General features: G+C 37.1%; 2 protein-coding genes and 1 pseudogene across 3 annotated transcripts; 1 reads left to right on the forward strand and 2 right to left on the reverse strand.

The window, feature by feature from the left end:
• Positions 1-1,382: 1,382 nt before the first annotated feature.
• On the forward strand, positions 1,383-4,045 carry LOC143621431 (uncharacterized). The gene is made up of 2 exons (XM_077092855.1): positions 1,383-3,307; positions 3,452-4,045. The coding sequence occupies exon 1, from the start codon at positions 1,383-1,385 to the stop codon at positions 3,258-3,260; it is 1,878 nt and encodes a 625-aa protein (XP_076948970.1). The 3' UTR covers positions 3,261-3,307; positions 3,452-4,045.
• Positions 4,046-4,671: 626 nt separating this feature from the next.
• On the reverse strand, positions 4,672-8,899 carry LOC143621528 (DEK domain-containing chromatin-associated protein 3-like). Of its 2 annotated transcripts, none has more exons than XM_077092935.1 (11): positions 8,437-8,899; positions 8,297-8,330; positions 7,695-7,777; positions 7,251-7,310; positions 6,892-6,996; positions 6,511-6,591; positions 6,350-6,433; positions 5,815-6,244; positions 5,528-5,640; positions 5,239-5,269; positions 4,672-5,126 (listed from the first exon to the last, which is right to left on the reverse strand). In XM_077092935.1, the coding sequence occupies exons 1-11, from the start codon at positions 8,896-8,898 to the stop codon at positions 4,972-4,974; spliced, it is 1,638 nt and encodes a 545-aa protein (XP_076949050.1). In that variant the 5' UTR covers position 8,899; the 3' UTR covers positions 4,672-4,971. The 2 variants fall into 2 exon arrangements, with proteins under 2 accessions (XP_076949050.1, XP_076949048.1); XM_077092933.1 differs by having other exon boundaries at positions 4,704-5,126; positions 5,815-6,250.
• Positions 8,900-13,011: 4,112 nt separating this feature from the next.
• LOC143621432 (ABC transporter C family member 3-like) lies at positions 13,012-20,823 on the reverse strand (annotated as a pseudogene).
• Positions 20,824-22,540: the final 1,717 nt, after the last annotated feature.

Raw genomic sequence — 22,540 nt, forward strand, 5'->3', positions numbered from 1 at the left:
ATTTTCGCTCTTAACATGCACAACTTAATTATTTAACAACGTTTGTTTATGTAACCACAGAGATTGCGTTTCACGGGGTTTGTCGGTGAAATATTTGACGTCAGATGAAGTTATCGACTACATTAAACGAAACCAACTTTATACCAACACTGCATCTTGACTGGAAGTAAGCTTGTTATGTGGTTATGTTCCATTGAATAATTCCAATGCGGTTACGTTAAGTTAATAAATAAACCACTGCTGTCTTCTATAGAATTAGTGTTTTGTTGGGTTTCTACTTGGTTTTTGATAAACTATGTATTGTAACTGTGCTTAGTATACTAAAATTATTACATTTGAATAAAGTGAACTTTCACTTTTACTGTTTTATGTGATGGAAGGCTTGAACAAATAATGAATTACTTGTAGTTATTTATAATTTAAAAAATTTCAAACTACAGATGCAAATAATTACAACAAACATTACTTTCAATGCATTTTGATTTAAGCAATTTATTGATTTACGTTTGTTATAGAAAATGCAATGTTCGGTTATGATAAACTTTTTAAAATGTAAAGTAAAATTTTGACAATATATTTAACTTTAGTACAATGTATAATCTATTAGAAGAGATTCAATATAGAACCAATAATATATAGAGAATTGTAAAAAGACATTTAAACGTTTTAAAACATGTTCATTACTAAAAACGAAAAGTTCAATTTTGATAACGTATATCATTTTAGTATAAGGTATGATGTATAATTTGTTAAGAAGGAGACGCATTACCAATTATAAACAAAGAACTGCAAAAAACAAACATTTTAAGCATTATAATGTTCTCGAAAGTAAAACACCGATCCACGCCTGCTCATCTTTCCTCCTTACAAAGACTTTTTATGAGTAAAGGCGTCTCTCGTCCCTCTCTTCTTCACGTCAGCTCATCAACCATATATTCTCCTAACTTCTTCTTCACATCAGTTAAAGAAAACAATTATTGTATAGTTCTTATCCTTAGTAATAAATCATAATCCTAGTATTGTATTTCGAACTCCAACCGAATCTAAACAAAAACACTAAATACAAAATTAAATACATCTTGACTAATCAACTTATTTAAAGAAAATAAATAAAAATAGATAGAAACATACATTTTCCATTATATTCCAGACTCGACAAGTGTCCTTAGTATATCGGCTTATTATATTATTATTATTATACAAATAAATATATATACAAAATGAATATTACAATTTAGGGTTTTTTGTAATCGATCCAATCTTCAAGTTTCTGGTAAGCTCCTTCCCATTTCACCCATCAAATCTAACTTGTTCTTTTCTTTTATTTCAGTTTCATGATTACTTGGTTTTAGTTATTAATTAAGCCCTAGAAATTGTGGGTGATGGATCAAAACGAAGAAGCCATAGGCGCCGTCGTAGACGAGGGGTTTCTTGGGGAAGAAGATGACGAAGATTACGAGGACTTGTATAACGATGTTAATGTTGGCGATGGCTTTCTTCAGTCTGTCAAAAAAAATCAAGATTTAGGGTTTAACAATCACGATGAACTTGACAAGAAGCCCGAACCCGTTCCGGTGCAGCGTTCGGAGCCGGTGGGTGATGTTGCGTCCCGGGAAGGTAAAAGCAATGATCTTGTTTCTGGTAAAGGGAATTTGAGTATAGGGTTAGGAGGAAATGAGGTTTCCTGTGGTCTTAGAGTTGAATTAGGGCAGGCGTCGGTTAAAGTCGGTGAATTGGAAAGTGGGCCCATGAATAATAATAATAATAGTAATGGTATGCAAAACATAGGGATGGGACAACAACAGCAGCAGCAGCAGCCTCAACGTGTCGAGGCTGCAAATACTGGTGGTGATGGTTTAGCTGCACACGGAAGCGGAAATGGTTACGGAAATGGTGGTGGGATGGGCATGGCTGTTGGTGGTGGCGGCGGTGGGGGAACGGTGCTTTTTGTGGGAGATTTGCATTGGTGGACGACTGATACGGAGCTTGAGTCGGAGCTTTGCAAGTATGGTCATGTGAAGGAGGTTAAGTTCTTTGATGAGAAAGCTAGTGGGAAGTCGAAAGGGTATTGTCAAGTGGAGTTTTATGATCCGTCGGCTGCTACAGCTTGTAAGGAGGGAATGAACGGGCATGTGTTTAATGGTCGTCCGTGTGTTGTTGCGTTTGCGTCGCCGTTTAGTGTTAAACGGATGGGTGAAGCGCAGGTTAATAGGAATCAACAGATGGCTCAGGGTTCTGCAGCTCAAGCTAAGAGGGGACCGGGAGATACGCCTGCTAAACCGGGTGGTAACAATATGCCTGCTGGCGGGAGTTTTCAAGGTGGTGGCGGTGATAATAACAGAGGATTTGGAAGAGGGAATTGGGGTAGAGGTAACGGTCAAGGTGGGATGGGTGGGCGTGGGCCAGGCGGACGTGGCGGTGGGATGGGTGGACGTGGTATGATGGGAAACGGGTTTGGGCCGCTACCTATGATGCATCCGATGGGTCAAGGGTTTGATCCTTCTTTTGGAGGCTCAATGGGCCGTATGGGAAGTTATGGTGGTTTTCCTGGTGCACCAACACCTCCATTTTCGGGTATGCTACCTTCTTTCCCGCCAGGATTACCAGGGTTGGCACCCCATGTTAACCCGGCGTTCTTTGGGAGAGGAATGCCTATGAACGGGATGGGTATGATGCCAACGGGTGGTGCTGATGGGCCCAACATGGGAATGTGGTCAGACCCGAATATGGCTGGGTGGGGTGGTGATGAACATGGTGGCAGGGTAGGCGAGTCTAGTTACGGTGAAGAAGCCGGTTCTGATCAGCAATACGGGGAAGGTAGTCAGGATAGAGGAACTTGGCCCAATCCAGCAAAAGAAAAAGATAGAGATCATGAACACGGATATGAGCGAGACCCGCCAAGAGAAAAAGAAGTGGTTTATGAAGACGAGTGGCCCAAAAGAAGGCAGCGGGACGAGAGGAATCGTGACAGGGAGCGGTCACGTGACCGTGACCGGGACAAGGAACGTGATAGGGAAAGGGACAGTGACCGTGAACGGTCACGTGACCGGGACCGTGGTAGGGACCGTCATAGGGATGAAAGGGACAAATATGCTGATCACCACAGGTACAGAGAGGTTAAACCAGAGTATGATGATGAGTGGGACCGTGGGCGGTTTTCGCGGGCCCACGGGAAATCAAGAATGGCTCAAGAGGATGAACACAGGTCTAGATCTAGGGATGCTGACTATGGAAAGAAGCGACGTGTCACTGCAGAATGATTATTATTCTCTATATCAAGTTGTTGAATGCGGTCTTCTTTGAAAATGTAAGTTACCAACTGTTTACAAACTTGCTGATAGGTTTATGTTATGCTTAGTGAATACGATTTCTTATAAACTTGTCATCTTATTATAATGTTATCACATAATAGATGTATCAGGCTGCTTCTGATAGTTTTTAGCATTGGTAGGTTTGATAAGGAATTGAAGCTGTTTCAGAGTTGCGCTTGCTTTTGAGATGCAAAAGAGCCCCCGGGTTTGAGCTACAGATATACAAGTGGAACATTGTGTCAGTCATCTTATTAATTAGAGTATGTTTGGAATTATCATGTATTTGAAACTATGTTGTGGCTTATGTTTGTTTGCCGATTAACCTAGACTATATGCTGTGTTTGAATGTGAGTTGTGTTAGGATTTTCGCAGCTTGTTTTGGAGGATTAACCTCCCTTTCTGGGTTGTTGTTTTGTATGTATTTCTTTGTTGTATTTTTCGTTCTTTTTCTGTATCTGTATGTATATTCTGATGCCGGCTTGTGGCTCTTAGGTCCGTAGAGAGTAGTGACTAGGCTTAACTGACCACTTGAATGGAATGTCCACATTGGAATCCCATGGTGTACATTGGTCAACCACAGTATGTATATCTTGATACAGATAATCAATCCGACTGTTGATTATGTTGCTTTTTAAGTTATAATCTGTCTGCTATAGTTTTATAAATCTGGTCAGAAGTTTATCTGGCAAACAGGCGGGTCAGATAATGTTGGACAGGACAAGTCAGAAATGGTCATTCTGGTTTGGGTCAGAACGAGTTTTGTTTCGACAAATATTAGCATTGGTCTAAAAGGTTCTGGTGAGTTGAATGAAAGTCCTTTTTTAAGTCTGGGAATGCAAATATCAACATTTTTTATACATAGGAACTTTAACGGAGTTTATATAGATAATGTCTAGTATGTTCCCACCTATCCATGCAATAAACGAGTCTTGACTACAGTTCCGACGCTATCTTATTAGTGGTAAGATAGTTTATTTCTCTAGATTTGTATAATCTATTAACAAACTTGTCTATTTATATGAAAATAATATACTAATGGTTTGTTCAATGTCACAACTGATCTAAATTTTATGGTTAGCTAATGAGAACATCAAAGCATTTGAAAATGGACAGGCAGACTATGGATTGTGAGCATTATTGTTGAACAAACTTTTAGATAATCCTAGAGAACTCAACAAGGTACTTGATATTATTCGAACACCCATTGTTCGTTGTTTAGTACTCTCCTTTGGATGGTTTCTCAGTGATACAAATGTGATTGGTTGTGCTCACACTTCAGTAGCTGGAAACTACTACCAAAAAACTTAGCAATACCTAGAAAGGATCGTACACGATGCACAACCAATTACCATCATTTACACAACCCTGAATGAAAGGTTAACCTTATAACACAGACTACACAAGCATACAAGTCTAAACATATAAACCATCAACGGGTCAAATTATGAGAACATACAGGCAAATTATACCATAACTTACACTCTCATTACATGTATTATGCATAAAAAGCAGAACTACCATTTACCACTGTACTTTTACTCTTCTTCTACCTCTAAGGTGAACATCCTAATCAAATAACTAACATTAAGTTACATGCTTATACCACAAGCAACAAGAAAACCAAAAACCTAGTGAAACGAAAACGGTTTTTTCTGCATGCTCAGGCCTTCACCTCTTGCCCAGATGCCTCTTTTCCAGCAGCTTCCTCTTCATCCTCATCGTCTTCAGCTTCATCGGCTATCTTGGTTAACTCTTCCTGGATCATGAACTTTATGGATGCCTTTCTTGATGTCAGATCTGTATCAAATCTCTTAGCTGAAACAAAAACATTACAAACAATAGAATTAAAACCCATATTGAGCGACCTATTCATAAATAGATCGTCAAAATTGCCACATCCATAAATTAAGGAATAGAGGATGCTTACCGAGCAACTTGACAATATCAGTAAAGGTTGCCTGCAAAACACAAACAACGCAAAACTTGTAAGAGAGACATATACTGGATTTTATATACATTGCATCAAACTCGAAACCTAAAGAAATGCAAGATGTATCATGGAACAACCATGTGTGTTATTTTCTTTTAAAACTAATTCTTAGAAAAGAGGTGTTTCGTAATGATATCACCCACAAATTGTGAAAACTGACAAATCATTATGCGATTGATCTTGTTTCTTTGCAATGATATGAACATTTTTGGTAACAGATTCTCACCGTATTGAAGTCAACTTCCTTAAAGATCTCACAGATTGCAGTTCGAAGGTCACCATCACTTATCTTCTGTTTTTCTGATTTAGGCTTCTCTTTCTCTTTCACCGTCCTTTTCCCTTTGTTAAAAAAAAGTAGCTATCAGCATATAATGAATCACTATATATCTTTAGATAATTATTTGTTATTGACTGATTAGCCTAGCGCCACATTTGACCCGAACCCGTTTTCCCAACCGCCCATTTTGCCACCTCTAATAATTATGGTTAAGAAAAGAGAGAAACATGTGGTACCGTTTTTCTCTTTAACTGCATCTCTCTTGTTCTTCCTTGAGAAAGTCTTTGTACCAGAATCAGTTTGATCCGCAACTTTAGAACCACTTATGAATGATTTAACTGGTTTCTTCTTTTGAGGTGTAGCTACTTCTTTCTTCTCTTTAGGTTTCACACCCGATTCCTTTTTGGAAGATTTAGATTTGGTTGAACTTCTTTTGCGTTTCTTACTACTTTCTTCTTCAGGTTCAGATTCAGATTCAGATTCAGGTTCAGGTTCAGACACATCTTCACCTGCAATATCCCCTGATTTCTCATCCTCAGATTTCTCAGTAGCACCGTTCACATCTTCATGTTCTTCATCGTCCTTTTCATCTTCATCACTCTCTTCTTCTGAATCATTGGTTTTGGCCGCCCTCTTCTTATCCTCTTCAGAAAGGCTTTTAGTTTTCTGCTTCTTCACAAACAAATTATATGTAAACTATTGTGCTCGCCTTCAAAACATGATTATGATTTATAACTACTGTTATCAGAGTTTATAACTTATAAGAGGTACCTTAGATGAGCCTTTTGAAGGTGTAGCCTCAGGGCTAGATGTGCTTTTCTTGCTTTCACTCTTTCGCTTTTTACCTTTGGTCGACTGTATAACATGACATATTATAAGCAGGAAGTGATAAGAGTTAGAAAAATGGTAAACATTAAAGCTTAAATGCAAACCTGCTCTTTCTCTGCAAGCAGCTCACTAGTTGTGGCATGAGGAGTCAACATAAAATCAATCAGCTTTACCACAATATCTTCCTGTTAACAACACATACATGATGTCATTCTATGTTAACAAGAATATATAAACTTCAAAATTGATTCAACTTCAAGGTAAATCTATTTTCTTTTTTAACTTAATTTGGTAATTGCATTCAAGAAAGAGTGTATTCTAAAAGAAATGTTGAGTCAGGATTAGGAGAAAAGCCACAAAATTAAAAATGTTATTGTTTTAATACAATTATGCGTCCTCAAAAAATTGCATCAGCAACTATTTTATAGATAATCCGCATTAAAAATTTAGAAAGAAGTAAAGAACCATGCACTAGCTAAACAAACCTTATTAGCTCCGCTGACTGTCATGCCAAATATATCACAGAACTCCAAGAGTTTCTCTTTATTGAGCTTGTCAAGCTTTTCTTTAACTTTTAATTTATGCTTTTCCTGCAATGACAGTATATGTATCACAACTATACATGTCAAGTATATATATCATACATATTTTTCTAATGGAATCATATAGTGACACACATCTCTGAATTACTATGAGTTTAAATATCAATTCATCTATTTTTTTTAATCTTATTGTTCTACTTATTTTTCTCTACATATACATGCTTGATACCTTGTATATTTTTGAAATTTAGACAGTGAGAAAATAAAACTAACAATCTACTGTTAAATATAATGATTATTACCTCATTTTCAGGCCAAACAAAGCCAGAAAACTGCAAGATATTACTCTTGACCAGGGCGGCCTGCAATTTGAATCGAAAGCTTAATATTAGGTATCCACACATTTATAGTAGCTCACCACGAGAATAAAACCAAGATCAAAACATAGCAGGATTTAGTGTAAGCCCGGAAAGTACACAAGAACATCAAAGAAAATGAGAGCTTAGATATAGATAAAAACTATTAAAAAAATGCTTACAAAGTCCATACATACAGAAAGCTATTCATGTATGTCTATCACTAACTACAACTTATCTGCATGATTCAAACCACCAATATTGGGGGGTTTCTACTTCGTCAATATAAACTTTAAGCATAAAAAAAGCATACCAAAGAGAATAAAAAAAATAGCACCACTAGATAGATCATCCAGATTCATAGATATTCATGAACTGAAGTTCAATTACCTTTCCTCTTCTCCCAAATAAAATAGTATGGAGCAGTTTGAGAGTGTCATCAACCACCTTCTTCTTTGATAGCTTGTATGAAACTGAAATGTAATACAGGATTTAGACAGAAAACCCAAGATATGCAAAATATGAAAAGTATATACACACATATATAGTTAAGGTTAGTGGCTTTGTACACACATAAAAATAGTATTGTTAGGTTTATGTTAAAAATTGATGTAGCAATTAACCTCACTATCCATAGCTCTATAACTTGAAATTTCAAACACTTTAAACATGCCTAATCCTTCTGAATCACAAATTCAAAGAGTTCACAGCAGTAGTTAATAAGCTAAAAAAGTGAAGTCAATACTTTCCTCCCAACCAATACTGTTAATATTGAAGCCCTAACAAGTGACTAAATCAAGTCAACTTCACTTCATCAAGCAATTTGTTTATGTTTATTTATGAGATAGCATACATTAAGTTTTACAAAAGCATATCTTTTATGTTTTATGTCACTTTAGATCAAAAGTTTTCTTGATAGCAAATCAAGGGGTGTTTGATGCAATAAGGAAATGGAAAAACAAATATAAGAAATTGAAAGCATAAGACAATACCATTTGGAATATCTTTCAGTACTGTACCACGGCCCTGCACGTCATTACAACAGCAATAAATCAGTAAAAGCAGAGAGATTTAATCAAGTTATTTAAAGACGAACAACAACAGTCTTGAAATTCTAAACAAAAACAATAACCTTTAATATATGGAATTCCTTGGTGGCGTCATTCTCAATGACAGCAACCAGCCGTTCTACAGATTTCCGTGCCCGTACAGGACGTTCAATTGTAGGAGCAACAGGAGTTGTCTGTTCCTTTACTTTCTTCGTGCTTTTGCTTTTCTCTTCACCGCCTTTCTTTTTTGCACCTTTTTTCGATCCCTTCTCCTTTGGGATCTCTTCTTCCTCTTTTGAATCATCAGCTTCTATATTATTATTATTCTTATTATCAGTCTCCTCGTTTGCATCTTTCTTGCCATCAACTTCCATTGGCTCACCCTCGGGTTCATCATTTGCTTTATTTCCCTCTGCTTCTTCATTATCCTTTACATCTTCAACCGCCTCCTTTTTCCCATTCACATCATTGGCCGCTTTATCTGAAGAAACAGTCCCGTTCTCCACCATCTCTGCAACTTCAGAAGCCGCACCTTCTTCCCCCATAACTGAACATTTTATCACAAACAGTTAATTAAAAAACTAAACTCAAACAGCAAAAAGCTGCCTCATAACTAAATCCTAAAAGACAGACCCTAAATATCAAAAACCGAACGAAAACGTGCACTTGAGCTAAAATACACATGCAATGATCTACATACACAGTTACAAGTAGCAAATACAATGATTTCAGATCATCATAATTCATATGCACATATATAGTAATATAACAAGGAAACTATTAAACAAAAACCCTAACTAGAATAATAATAATAATAATAGAGTTCAGACGATTAGCATCAAATTAAACCACGTGCCGTTGCAAATTAATAACTAATACAAGTAAATAAAATTGATTAAAAAAAACGTACATGAATTAGGGGTGAGTTAAAGGTTTCTGGTGAGAAATTGGTTGGAGCGTTGAGAGTGAAAGTGAAGTGTGTGTGTGTTCGGACTTGAAACACGGATTTTAAAAGCAGTTAATAATTAACTAGTGCCATGTCACCGGTGGTGAACGGCTGAGATGTGACCGGCAACCGGAGCATCTACTCTTGTTCCCGTTGTTGAGTGTTGACTTGTTTGTTTAACAAGTGTGTGTGTCTATGATTTGTGCTTCACTAACTGCAATCACGTGTTGTTTGGCATATCCAAACTACTTACATGTAACTAGCTTTCGGTTTTCTTTCGGACACCACTAAATTTCTCAGTTTCCAAATACAACAAATCGAGTTGTCAAGCACACCGCATAAAATGCTTTCGTCCTTTTCGGTAGTGCGGAGTATTTATACAATTTCAATAAATCACGAGTTGAGAAACCATAGATAAACGGTACCTTATATCAAGTAACAATAATGCTCCAAACCGATTGCGCAAGTTGGCAGGACACAAATAGATGCTATGCATACTCCACTTCCACCTCACAAATTGGGCACACCATTGACACAACCATCACACCACATTTAGCTAAAGCAAATAACATCTGTGTTTTTTCCATTTCCGTGAGCCGGGGGTCTCACCAGAAGCAGCCTCTCTATCCCCATAGGGTAGAGGTAAGGCTGTCTACATCTTACCCTCCTCAGACCCTACCATAGCTTTGCTATTGGTGGGATATACTGAGTATGATGATGATGATTATTATTTTTTCCATTTCCGCTCTTCATGTTAAAATCCTCACCTTTTTGGTACAAAATTGTTTCATTCCACAGCATTTATTCCCCACATCTACGTTGGTTGCAAACTGTTGTTTTAAGCTCCTAAGTGAGAATGCTCCTCGGTTTTGAATTAGAGACGTTCAAAATGATGAATCGACGTCTACTATAACCCCTAGCCTTCCAAGCTAACGATGCGGGTTCGATTCCCGCTACCCGCTCTATCTCCTTTTATATTTAGTATGTTATCTTACTATATTTATATTTATCTTAAATACTCTAACTCTAATTAATACGTCATTCATGATTGAATATACAATTCAAAAAATTTTCTTACAAAAATCCTATTATATTCTTCTTCTTTTTCTTTTCAAATCAATAATTAAAAGATCAGAAAAAATACCCAAAAATAACAATGAAAGTGTCCATCGTCTAATGGATAGGACAGAGGTCTTCTAAACCTTTAGTATAGGTTCAAATCCTATTGGACGCAATTTTTTTCCAGATCTTTTTTTAGATTTCGAGATCAAAAAATCAATTTTGCATGATTTGAATCCGAAATGTTTGAGTATCCTTTTTATTTTATTGAAAACATTATCTACTACACGAGCAATTAAGATAAAACATAACTAGGTTTAAAACCCGTCGCGTTGCGGCTACAGCTTGATCAAATTCGGTTGGTATCACTAAAGTTCGTCACAACATCAACACTAAATAAAAAAAATGATATGTGAACGTCTAAAATAGTGTCAGCACGCGTATTACTTATGATGAAAGCGTATAGCTTATCATACAAAAAAATAATATATGTAAAACCACGTTTATTCAGTTGGCAAAAATGGTGGCGGAAATTCGGTTAGTAGCGATATGTTTGCCACGGTACTAGAACTAAACACAATAGATAATTTCAAAAAATTAAAATATTTAAAAAACAAAAACAATACGCGGGTGTTGCAGCGCTGAGTCGACACACATTCGGTCATCGTACTAAAAGTAAACATAAAAAATAATTTTGTTATTGGCTATGTTCGTTACGGACCAAAACTAAATAAGAAAAACACGGGTGTTACGGTGACGATGTGTTGCGTATATAGTTGGCATTGCTTAGATTCGTTACGATATCAAAACTAAATATAAAACTTAGTTAGCTCAAATTAGTATACTTAAAAAAAACCTTTTGCTCAAATCAGTATACTTAAAAAAAACCTTTAAAAGAAATCCTAAATTCAAATACCTTTAAAAAAACAATTAAAACATTAAATAGATAAATTAAAACAATTAAACACCAAAAAAAGAGAAACATATAAACAACCTAAAAAGATTCGACCTGGGGCTAAGTAAACCCATAGAGGTTAGTAAAACAAACTTCAACCAACCTACTACACCGACAAAGTTGATTGAAAAATGAAACTAAATACATAAATACGTAAACTATCTATTTCTAAAAGTTGTGGCACCAACAGATGCATATTTATCTATATATATAATAATATAGAATATATGCAAAATACAAAAAAATAAATAATAAAACACTACTTTACATAGTTATTTATTAGTTATTTTTGTTCTTGAAATAATATTAATAGTTACCAATTAAGAAATAAATGGTAATGAACGATTTTAAGAATTTTACTGTTTTAAATTGTGAGGTGACAAGTGAAAAAACTTATAGGTTTTATTACAGAGTATAAATTGTAATTATAATTATAGTTGTTATATTATATAATATTATGTCAAGCGGACGAGTGTAGTGTTTAATTTATGTCCTTGGTTATTTCATAGACGATTGGAAGATTTAAATTCTGTATATGTGCTCAGTGGCGGATCAAGAAACTTTTCCATTGGTGCGAGAATTTTTAGGGGTTGAATGTGCTAATTTTTAATTAAACGAAAATGGTTTGATTTGGGTTGGGTCGAATTCACACAATAAATAAATAAATAAAACTAAATTACTTTCAAATACACAATACAAATACGTCAATCGTCAAATCACTAATAAAAATACAATCTCTCTTAACAAGTTTAATAAACGTAGACACTTGCTCTATACTAATTTCTTTTTGTTATAGAAACATAGCCGTTACATTTATTGGCTAAACGAAAACATTTAACTTTTTATTAACAATTTAATCTTTTTATAAATAAATTTGTTATTCACGATTTAACTATTAATTTAGGCAGTATTTAACAAACTTAATAAACGTAGACACTTGATTTGAGTTTTTAATTTTGTCAAACATCATTTCAGAAAGACATGCATACATTATAAAGAACCAGAAGCTAGTCCCCCGCGCGTTACATGAAGACCATATTGATAAGTTTTATATAACTAACAGATTGCCATAAGAGATACAAATAAGTTATATATAATCATCAAATATTAGTGCTAAAGTTTTACACATATGTCATTCAAAGTTCAAACACAATGTCATAACTTCTATACAACCAATAGATTTTTTGTCGTTAACATTTGATGCAATGTGGATGTAGTGACTACATGTACCACCAAAAGTTACTGTAGTTAAGTCTACACTGTTAATGTATAATTACAATCATTTTATAACTGTAACCAAATGAAATTACCATTTGATTCCTTTAGCAACCAACTTTCAACACACCTCATCAACATTCAAAGCTTCCAGTATACTTGGATGTAGGCGGCTACAATGAGGACTTACCAATTGTTATAGCTTATAGGGATCTCGAGCTATCCTTAGGAGTATCGGGTACTTCAAATCATTTGTCTTCCACCATGCTGTGCCTGTAGTATATCAAGATTAAGTTTGGTGAACAAGCTGCTCTTCAATGTAATATTTATTTAACCTCCAAAAACCAACAAGAATATATAAATTAGTCATACCTGCAAGGTTCTAACTGCTGGAACTGGATCTCATGCTATACTCAGCGACAAGCTTTGCAAATGAGGACGATTTATCTTCCAGCAACTTTGTTCGGGAATCATATTCATCAATCAGACCTGCATATATACCGAACAAAAATGGAGTTACCGGGCATTTGACCATTTTGACCCAAATATCTAGGGGTGCAATCGTTTAGCTTACATAAAGCTAGAGCTCTATTGTCAAAGCTCGAGCTCGGCTCGTGAGTAAAATTTTCAAGCTCAAGCTCGGCTCGTTTACTTTTTATCAATTATTTTTTATATAATTATAATTATTTATTTATATATATATTTTTTTTATTATAATAGTATGCATATTATAATATATATTTAGTTAATTCTTATTTATTTTCTCATAACATTATATATATATATATATATATTAATAATTATTAAATATATATTTTAAAAAGTTATATAAATGACAGGCTCGTGAGCCGGCTCGAGCTCGATTAGTGAAGCCCGGGCTGGGGCTCATTTATTAAACGAACTTACTTTTAGGCTTGAGCGGGCTCGGGATCGATTAAGCCGGGTCGATCAAGCTTATTAACGAGCCGATCTCGAGTAGCTCGCGAGCAGCTCGGCTCGTTTGCACCCCTACTAATATCAGACCAAATTCTATCATACAAACTAAACAAAATAAAAGACTTAAATGGCTAACCAGGATACAATTTGCAGCTGGTAAGAACTCTACTTGATGCGTGACATAAATAACTGTCTTTGAGTTCAGTAATCGCATTATGCATTCCTGTTATTTATAAACACAAAAATACATTCAAGTTATGTAATTAAACCTTTATATATTTTCAAAACAACGAAAGGTTCTTGGAACAAAAGCAAAATCGAAAATCACTTACATTAAACAGATGACTTCCTGTATGAGCATCAACAGCACTAAAAGGGTCATCGAAAAGATAGATATCAGCGTCTTGATAAAGAGCCCGAGCTATTTGTATCCTCTGCTTCTTCCCGCCGCTCAAATTGATCCCACGCTCCCCTATAACAGTTTGGTCACCAAAAGATAGAATTTCAAGATCTTTTATCAATGCGCATGCTTCCAGAACCTTCTCGTACCTCTGTCTATTCATCTTCTGCCAAACAAAATATTTTCTTCGATCGTTCCACTTTGAATCCAAGGAGATTGAGCTACATATGCCTTTGATCCTTCAACTTTCACACTTCCTGATATCTTAGATACCTCACCCAAAATCAAGACAACAAGCTCGACTTTCCTGACCCAACGGTCCCACAAACCGCAACCCGCATACCATGATTCACTCTGAGGTTTATATCTTTCAAAGTCGGGATAGAAGATGCATTTGAATCCCAAGAAAAATTACCATCTATGATCTCAACAGCGGTTTCAAAAAACTACCTAGTGCAACCTTATTAACAGCACTAGAATCAATGTCGCTGAGGCAAAGATATGTGGCAATTCGATCAAGCGAGACTTTCATTTGAAAAAACACTGATATCGATTTGGGAAGATCATAAATCGGCCCTTGAACTATCTTAAATGTTGCAAGTGCGGAAAGTACTTTCCCTGATTCAAGGGGGATGCCAGCAAATAAACATGTTGCAAAAGTGGCCACCGCAACGTTAATCGGAGCACCCCGGAAGATAAAAGTAGTCACGGATAAAGTATATGTGTACTTCTTCAATGCATCTTCTTCTTCATCTCTAAGTTTGATGATTTTGGACAAAAACTTCATTTCCCAATCAAGTTTAAGAATCCTCATATTTCTCAGGATTTCAGAAGTCGATTTCATCCGTTTATCTTTGGAGTTCATCAAGTCACGTTGAAGCTCTTCTTGGATGTTTCCAAGTGGAATATTGGCCAACAACACAAGAATTGTGGCGATTAATGAAGCAATGAAGGCTAGTCCTAAGTTTTTGTACAAAAGTGCTAATCCAACACAGTTAAAACACGTAATGTGATTTTGGTTATTGATTTCTTGACTAATGCATTACAATAGATCCCTATATATAGGGTAGAATATTACATTCAACTGCCATCTAAAATCAAGATTGTAAATATAAGATCTAACATAATATATTGTCTAACATTCCCCCGCAAGTTGAGGGCGGGGAACGACCTGCAACTTGGACCTTAGAAGTAGAAATCTTTGTGACGGTAGCGGTTTTATGAACACGTCAGCGATTTGATCATTTGTAGATACGAATTGAACTTTAAGTTTGCCTCGAGCCACCTTTTCTCTGACAAAATGGAAATCAACTTCAACATGTTTTGTGCGAGCATGAAACACGGGATTAGCAGATAGATAGGTGGCACCTAGATTGTCACACCATAGTATAGGTGAAGACTTGGTGACAATACCGAGTTCATTCAAGAGAGCCTCCAACCAAGTTATTTCAGCAACCGTGTCAGCAAGAGCTTTATACTCGGATTCAGTTGAAGAACGAGAAACCGTACGTTGTTTACGAGCATTCCATGAGACAAGATTGGACCCTAAATAGACAGCAAACCCCCCTGTGGATCGACGGTCATCTGGACATCCTGCCCGGTCAGCATCAGAGTATGCTTTGAGAGTGTTGTGCCAATGAGCATCGGTAAAAGCAGAAGAGTAGATCCAAAGTCATGTCGAATGAACAACCCAAAATGAGATGTACCCTTCAAATAGCGCAGAATCCGTTTAACAGCTAACCAATGGTTATCAGTTGGGGCATGCATAAACTGACGAACTTTATTCACAGCAAAAGTGATATCCGGACGCGAGAGGGAGGCATATTGAAGACCCCCAACAATTTGACGATATTTGGTAGGATCAGTAAGTTGAGGGCTGTCACCGCGAGATAAAATTTGAGAACTACTCATAGGCGAAGAAACCGATTTACAATCAGTAAGCCCAGCACGCGTAATTAGTTCACGGATATACTTTTGTTGAGACAAAATAAGACTTTTTCCATGAGGAATGATCTCAATACCCAAGAAATAGTGAAGATTGCCCAAATCTTTTATCGCGAACGAGTTGCTTAACCTGGTAATAACACCATCAATAGCTTTCGGATTGTTCCCTGTGACAATAATGTCATCAACATAAACAAGCACATACACAAGAGTACCCTGAGACTTCATAATAAAGAGTGACGGGTCAGTTTTGGAACCCGAGAAACCGAGTTGGTGTAGAGCAGCGTTCAAACCAGGCTCGTGGAGCCTGCTTCAGGCCGTATAAAGACTTATGAAGAAGACACACGTGATTTGGATGAGTCTTGTCAACAAAACCAGGTGGTTGACGAAGGTAGACGGTTTCTTTCAAGTCACCATGGAGAAAAGCATTTTGGACATCTAATTGGCGAAGTGACCACTGATTGGTGACCGCAAGTGATAGTACGACCCGAATGGTAGTAGCCTTGATAACGGGACTAAAAGTTTCTTGAAAATCAACACCCGGTTGTTGGCGAAACCCTTTAGCTACAAGTCGTGCTTTGTAACGAGTGACATTACCGTGCTGATCCCGCTTTAACCTGTAAACCCACTTGGAATCAATAACATTAGTATTTTTAGCATAAGGGACAAGAGACCATGTGCCATTCTTAACAAGAGCACCAAACTCTTCAGCCATGGCTTGACGCCACTCCGGAAATTTGTTAGCGACGGTAAACGAGGATGGCTCAAGAGAAGGAGTTAGATCAGTGGATGTATGATAGGAAGATGGATTATAGCGAGTGGTGGGTTTCGGATTGGGCCGAAGATTAGCTGGACGAGTGCGAGATGGTATAGTAGGTGTTTGAATGGGAATGGGCTGAAGGTCAGGTTGTGGAGTGGTGGGTTTGTTAGAAGTAGGGACTGGTGCAGGTGGTGTAGTAGAGGCTGTTTCGGTAACAAGGGCTGGTTCGGTAGCAGGAGCTGGTTCGGTAACAGGGGCTGTTTCGGTAATGGGGGCTGGTTCGGGCTGGTTAGGAGTGGGCAGTGTAGTGTTAACATGTGTTGGAAAGGTGGAGAAATAAGGGGCTGGATTGGTGGTGGGCTCGGTTAAAGGAACTGGTGTAAATGGAAAAAGATGCTCGTTAAATCGAACATGACGTGCAATATACACAAGATCGGTAGTCAAGTCCAAACATCGATACCCATGATGAATAGGACTATATCCAAAAAATACACAAGGTGTAGATCGGAAATCTAATTTATGTCGATTATACGGACGGAGGTAGGGAAAACATTGACATCCAAAAACACGAAGAAAGGAGTAATCTGGTGTTTGTTTGAAGAGATGCTCAAAAGGGGATTTGTTTGAGTAGGTTTGGGAGGGTAGTCGGTTGATTAAGTAAACGGCTGTTTCAAATGCAAAATTCCAAAAACGTAGTGGAGTGTTAGAATGAGCAAGGAGAGAGAGGCCCGTTTCGACAACGTGTCGATTTCGACGTTCAACGATACCATTTTGCTCACTCGTGTGAGGACAAGAACGACGATGAATAATACCTAGTGAGGAGAAAAAATGTGTGAGATTGCGGAACTCTCCCCCTAGTCAGTTTGCACATTTTTAAGTTTGGTACTAAAATGTCGTTCGGCCATTGTCACAAATGATTTAAAAGTGGAATAAACGTCAGATTTTTGTGCTAATGGATAATACCACATATATCTTGAATGGTGGTCAACACATAACATAAAGTATCTATATCCATCAAAAGAAAGTGATGAAGCAGGGCCCCAAACATCACAATAAACCAAATCTAAAATATTATTACTACGAAAAATTGAATTATTCAAAGATAACTTAGAAGATTTTCCCATTTGATAAGCAGAACATAAAACTGGAAATAGTTTTGTAGAAACAGGTTAAGAACAACTAGAAACAATAGTTTGGAAAACACAAGCATGAGGATGTCCGAGACGTTGGTGCCAAATGGTTGAAGAAGCTCTAGTGGCGGTGAAGGAAAGACGTGGAAGAGACTTCAATTGGGGAAGACGGATCGAGTACAAACCACCATTACTTGGACCCGTGAGTAGGATGGACCGTGTAGATTCGTCCTTCACAACAAAAAAAGATGAGTGAAATTCAAAGAAAACATCATTATCAGTACAAAATTTTTGAACAGATAAGAGGTTCTTTGTAACATCGGGTACGTGAAGAATATTAGAAAGATTAAAAATTTTGTTTAGAGAATATATTTTGGAAGAGCCAATATGAAGAATGGGTAAAGGTTTACCGTCGCCGACATGAAGGTTGTCGTTACCAGAATATGCCTCGGAGTTATCCAAACTTGTGAAGTCCGGTGTGACGTGACTGTTGGACCCGTGTCGGGAATCCATGTAGAACCAGATTGTGACCCAAGCTCAGTAAAATTTGCATAGTTTGCTTGAGGTGATGCACGGATAGCAGAGGAATTGGACTGATTAGGGCATTGGGAAGGCAGATGCTGGATGCCACAACGATTACAGTGGCCATAAACTGTGTTCTGAGTTGAAGCCCATGCAAATTGCTGTTGTCGGTTTTGGTTGTTGCCGTGTCCACGAGAGCCATCATGAGTTCTGTTGGAATAATTACCACGTGTATTGCCACGTGAATTGCTACGCCTGTTGCCACGATAATTGTTTGATGGGCGGTTTGCATAGAATGCTTGAGGTTGAGGGTTTTGAGAGACGGTAGGATGAAGTTGATACCCCAGTTCGGATGCTAGCTGATGCAAAGCATTTAATTGATTTTGCGGGAATGTGTTTGGTTGCAGCAGGGGATTGGTAGTGGAGGCCATGAAAGCTTGTGGAGAGGGTTTCATGGATTTGTTTACCAGAAAGTCATAATCAGAAATAAGGCCATGCAATTTGTTAAATTTTACCGGTGGGTATCGGCCTAGAAGATTTGCCTTGAGGCCATTGTATTCATCACGAAGACCGGAGATGGCAAGCATAACCAAGTCTTTGTCTTTGGTTGGTTCACCAATGTTGGCTAGGGCACTAGCATATTCTTGGGCGCGGTTGAGATAGGAGATTGGAGTTTCATCTCCTTTCATCTCAATCTTTAAGAGTTGAGTTTTGAGAGTGTATTCCCGGGAAGAATTATGTGGTGCATATGCCCTCTCAAGCGAAAGCAAGAGATCTCTATATGTTATTCCTTGAACATGTTGAAAAGAAGCTTCAGATATAGTAGAGATGACAATCATTCTTACGTGTGCATCATTGGAGATCCAATGATGATAGCTAGGATTATCAGCTGATGCAGTATCAGTTGTGGCAGCTGTTTTAGGCAGTGTGCATGGGATTGTCCCATCTATGTAGCCAAATAAATTGTTGGTGACTAAGAAGGGATGGATCATGGCTTTCCAATACCCATAATTGGTGGGTGATAGTTTGAAAGCGAATTTATGGGAGTTGTGTGCTGTTTTCTTCACAGTTGTAAAGGTAGTAATCATGGCCATGATGAATTAGGGTAGAGTTGTTGATCGACAGAGAAGAGAAAAAAAAATATATATGATGTAGGCTGCAATTGGTTGTTGACGACAGCTAGGGTTTGAATACCTTGGCTGTGATACCAAGTTAAAACACGTAATGTGATTTTGGTTATTGATTTCTTGACTAATGCATTATAATAGATCCCTATATATAGGGTAGAATATTACATTCAACTACCATCTAAAATCAAGATTGTAAATATAAGATCTAACATAATATATTGTCTAACAAACACCTACTTGCACTAGTACTAGCCACAAAGCATGCATATGCCAAACAAAGGTACATATCCTTTCAGCATCAACAGCCATAAGGTTTATGATTTCGCCACTCGAGTTCCCTTGCTTTGACTGACTAGAAAGAGTCAGACCCTTTTGGTAAATCATGGCAACGATTGCGGATCTGGCCCTAATTCCGGCCTGCTGGAGCTTGAACCACCAATGTCGTTGTGCTAAGCAGCCGATAATTTTTGAAACGACAAACGCAGCCACCAAAACAAAACCTTGGTTTTCATAATCTTGATTTCCGTTCAGATATTGAACGAATGAGTTTATGAGGTAAGGACCAACATAACTAGACAAAGTATACGTTAAAGCAAACACTCCCGTGACCACAACATCTTTCCACATAATGCAGAATAAGGCTTTTGAGAGACTAAATGTAGTGATTTGATTCTCCCCATTGCGTAAAGACTCTACTTTGTTTAACAAAACAGGAAACACTTCTCCGACCCTATCAATACTTGCAAGTTGAGGGACATCTTTAAGGTCTAATGGCCTTTTGTTGCCTTTTGCAATTAAGCAACTCACCCAGGAAAATGTCAGCAGGCTAACGAAACTCGCATTTTCATAGGTTGGCGTAATTTCACCGCTAGGCACACCAGCATTCAAAAGGGGTTCTTCAAGATTATGACTTTGGGATTCCGCCTCGGTTTTATGGAACAACCCCACAAAACAAAGAAACGAACCCATGATACTAGACACCGAATCAGACACAACGAACATCGAAATTGAATCATGGGTTCTTTTATAATAAACATAGTCTACCACAACGAGATAACAAGAAACCGAAAAGAAGAACACCCACCAAACCCTTAAAATAACAGGGTACCCTGTAGACGAATTCGAAACAAGTGCGTGTAAATAAACCGAAACAAAGGACCAAACCACTGTTCCAAGAACAACATGCAAAATGATCACATTGCTTCCAACCGTCCAGTCATTTCTATACCAACAAATACTAGTCTCCAAGATACACAAAACAAGATTAAACAGTGAAAGTGCAAGAGAACATAAAAGAGTTTGTTTGTAAAACAAACAACTAGAAGCACTCTGTGTTGGAACCACAGTTAGATCAGTTCTAAATTTTTTGCATACCCAAGAGATTAATATGAATAACAAGACCACAAATTGTACAGAAGCAACACACCCATGTAAGAAAATTGGGTTCAACAAGAAATCAGCAGCAGGGTTCATCAGAGACTCATAAAGCATACCGATTCTTGAGATTATGTGGATCGCCATTGTTTATGGAGTAACTGAGTGTAGTAAGATGTTCTTGATTTTGATGTTCTTCAGATGTAAGAAACTAACAGAGGGTCATAAAGAAGATGGAGTGTCCTTTAATAGTAAGCTTCCGTTAAGGAAAAGGCGGCGGATAGAGTCTTTATTCTGTTGCATTATTAAGTAAATGAGCTGAGCCGAGTCAGAGCTCTGCTTGCTTTGATTTACGAGAGCTCGGCTCGTAATAAGCTTTTTTCTAAAGCTCAAGCTCAATTCGGGAGTTTTTTTAAGCTCGGGTGTAGCTTGTTTATTATTTATTATTAATTTATATACATTTTTTTTATTATTTTATATATTTTGATGAAAACATAAAATGAGCCTAATCTCAGCTTCAGCTTGTGAGGTGTTACTTAATACATAGAAGACCAAAATAAGTACGTAATATTTAAAAATACACACGGCTCGATGAGCCTAAACTAGCTTTCCATACAAGGCTCGAGCTCGAGCTCAATAACTTAGGCTCAGGCTTAGCTCGTTTTGAGCTTTTAATCGATATGAGGTTGAGCGGTTTGCGAGCAACTCGGCTCGTTTGCACCCCTAGTTGTATAGAATAAGGGTTCATGACATTAAACTTTTGTTCATGAAACATTCTGATGTCATTTTGACCAAAAAAAGTAATACTTTGATAATTAGAACGACATTTAAACAAAATTCGGGCGATCATTCTGACCACTAGGGTCAACCTATTAAAATTATTGGTTGGAACGGTCCGACTTTGGAAATGTTGGGTCAAAACGATCGTCCAATCTCTATTTAAACAGCCATTTAAAACGGTGTGGGATCAGATGTCAAATGGTGTGTATTAGACTCTAGATGGCCCATAGAATAATTGTAATTTCAAAATTTAACTTTGAATGCAATAACTATAACAAGGGTAGACAAGGGTTTCTAAAATAAGAAATGTTGCCACCAAACTCTAATAATTTCATTTCATAGTCCCATGTAGCAGGATGTAACAAAAGCGGTCAAAGGACCCTCTGACCGGTCAAAGTACATTGGGATGTAAACTGAAAAGAGATGAGTGGAGTGAACCTGGGATGACCCATATACTTCTTTTCCGGTACGGCGGAAGTGGTGGTTGTAGGGCGGTATGATAGTTAAATTTTTTTTTTCTTTATACATTGAGTATATATTTTTTTCCTTTTAATTAATTTATTTCATTTAGTTTGAAATACTTTTTGTTTTGTTTCAACTTTTTTTTAACGGTTAACAAAAGCAATTTATTAAAATAACACACTAAATACAAGAAAAGACGAACTAATAAGAAACTAACCCACCACCACAACCTATCAAACCATCATAAAGACTAACCTACTACACTACTTCGGTCCTTTCAAGACAACAAACACACCCCCGATCTAGTTTTTAACCCAAAAGGTAACTAAGACCTTTAATTGAAGAAAATGGTAATAAGCTAATTGATTTCTTTTATTATCATACCCAATACATATATGATTACAAAGAAAAGGATAAAAGGAAAGAGTAACAAACTTTCCTAATACATGTTTAACGTGACATTGATATAAGAATATGTTTAGGAGATAATTAGGTGATATGATATGGGGTATGATTTCATAATATCTTCAATATTAGATCACCCGCAGTGGCAAGTTATGAGAGGCGTTATGGG

The sequence above is a fragment of the Bidens hawaiensis genome, unplaced genomic scaffold (genome assembly GCF_021521415.1).
Source record: "Bidens hawaiensis isolate Kalapana, Puna unplaced genomic scaffold, B.hawaiensis_p1.1 tig00002866_1, whole genome shotgun sequence".
Lineage (NCBI taxonomy): Eukaryota > Viridiplantae > Streptophyta > Magnoliopsida > Asterales > Asteraceae > Bidens > Bidens hawaiensis.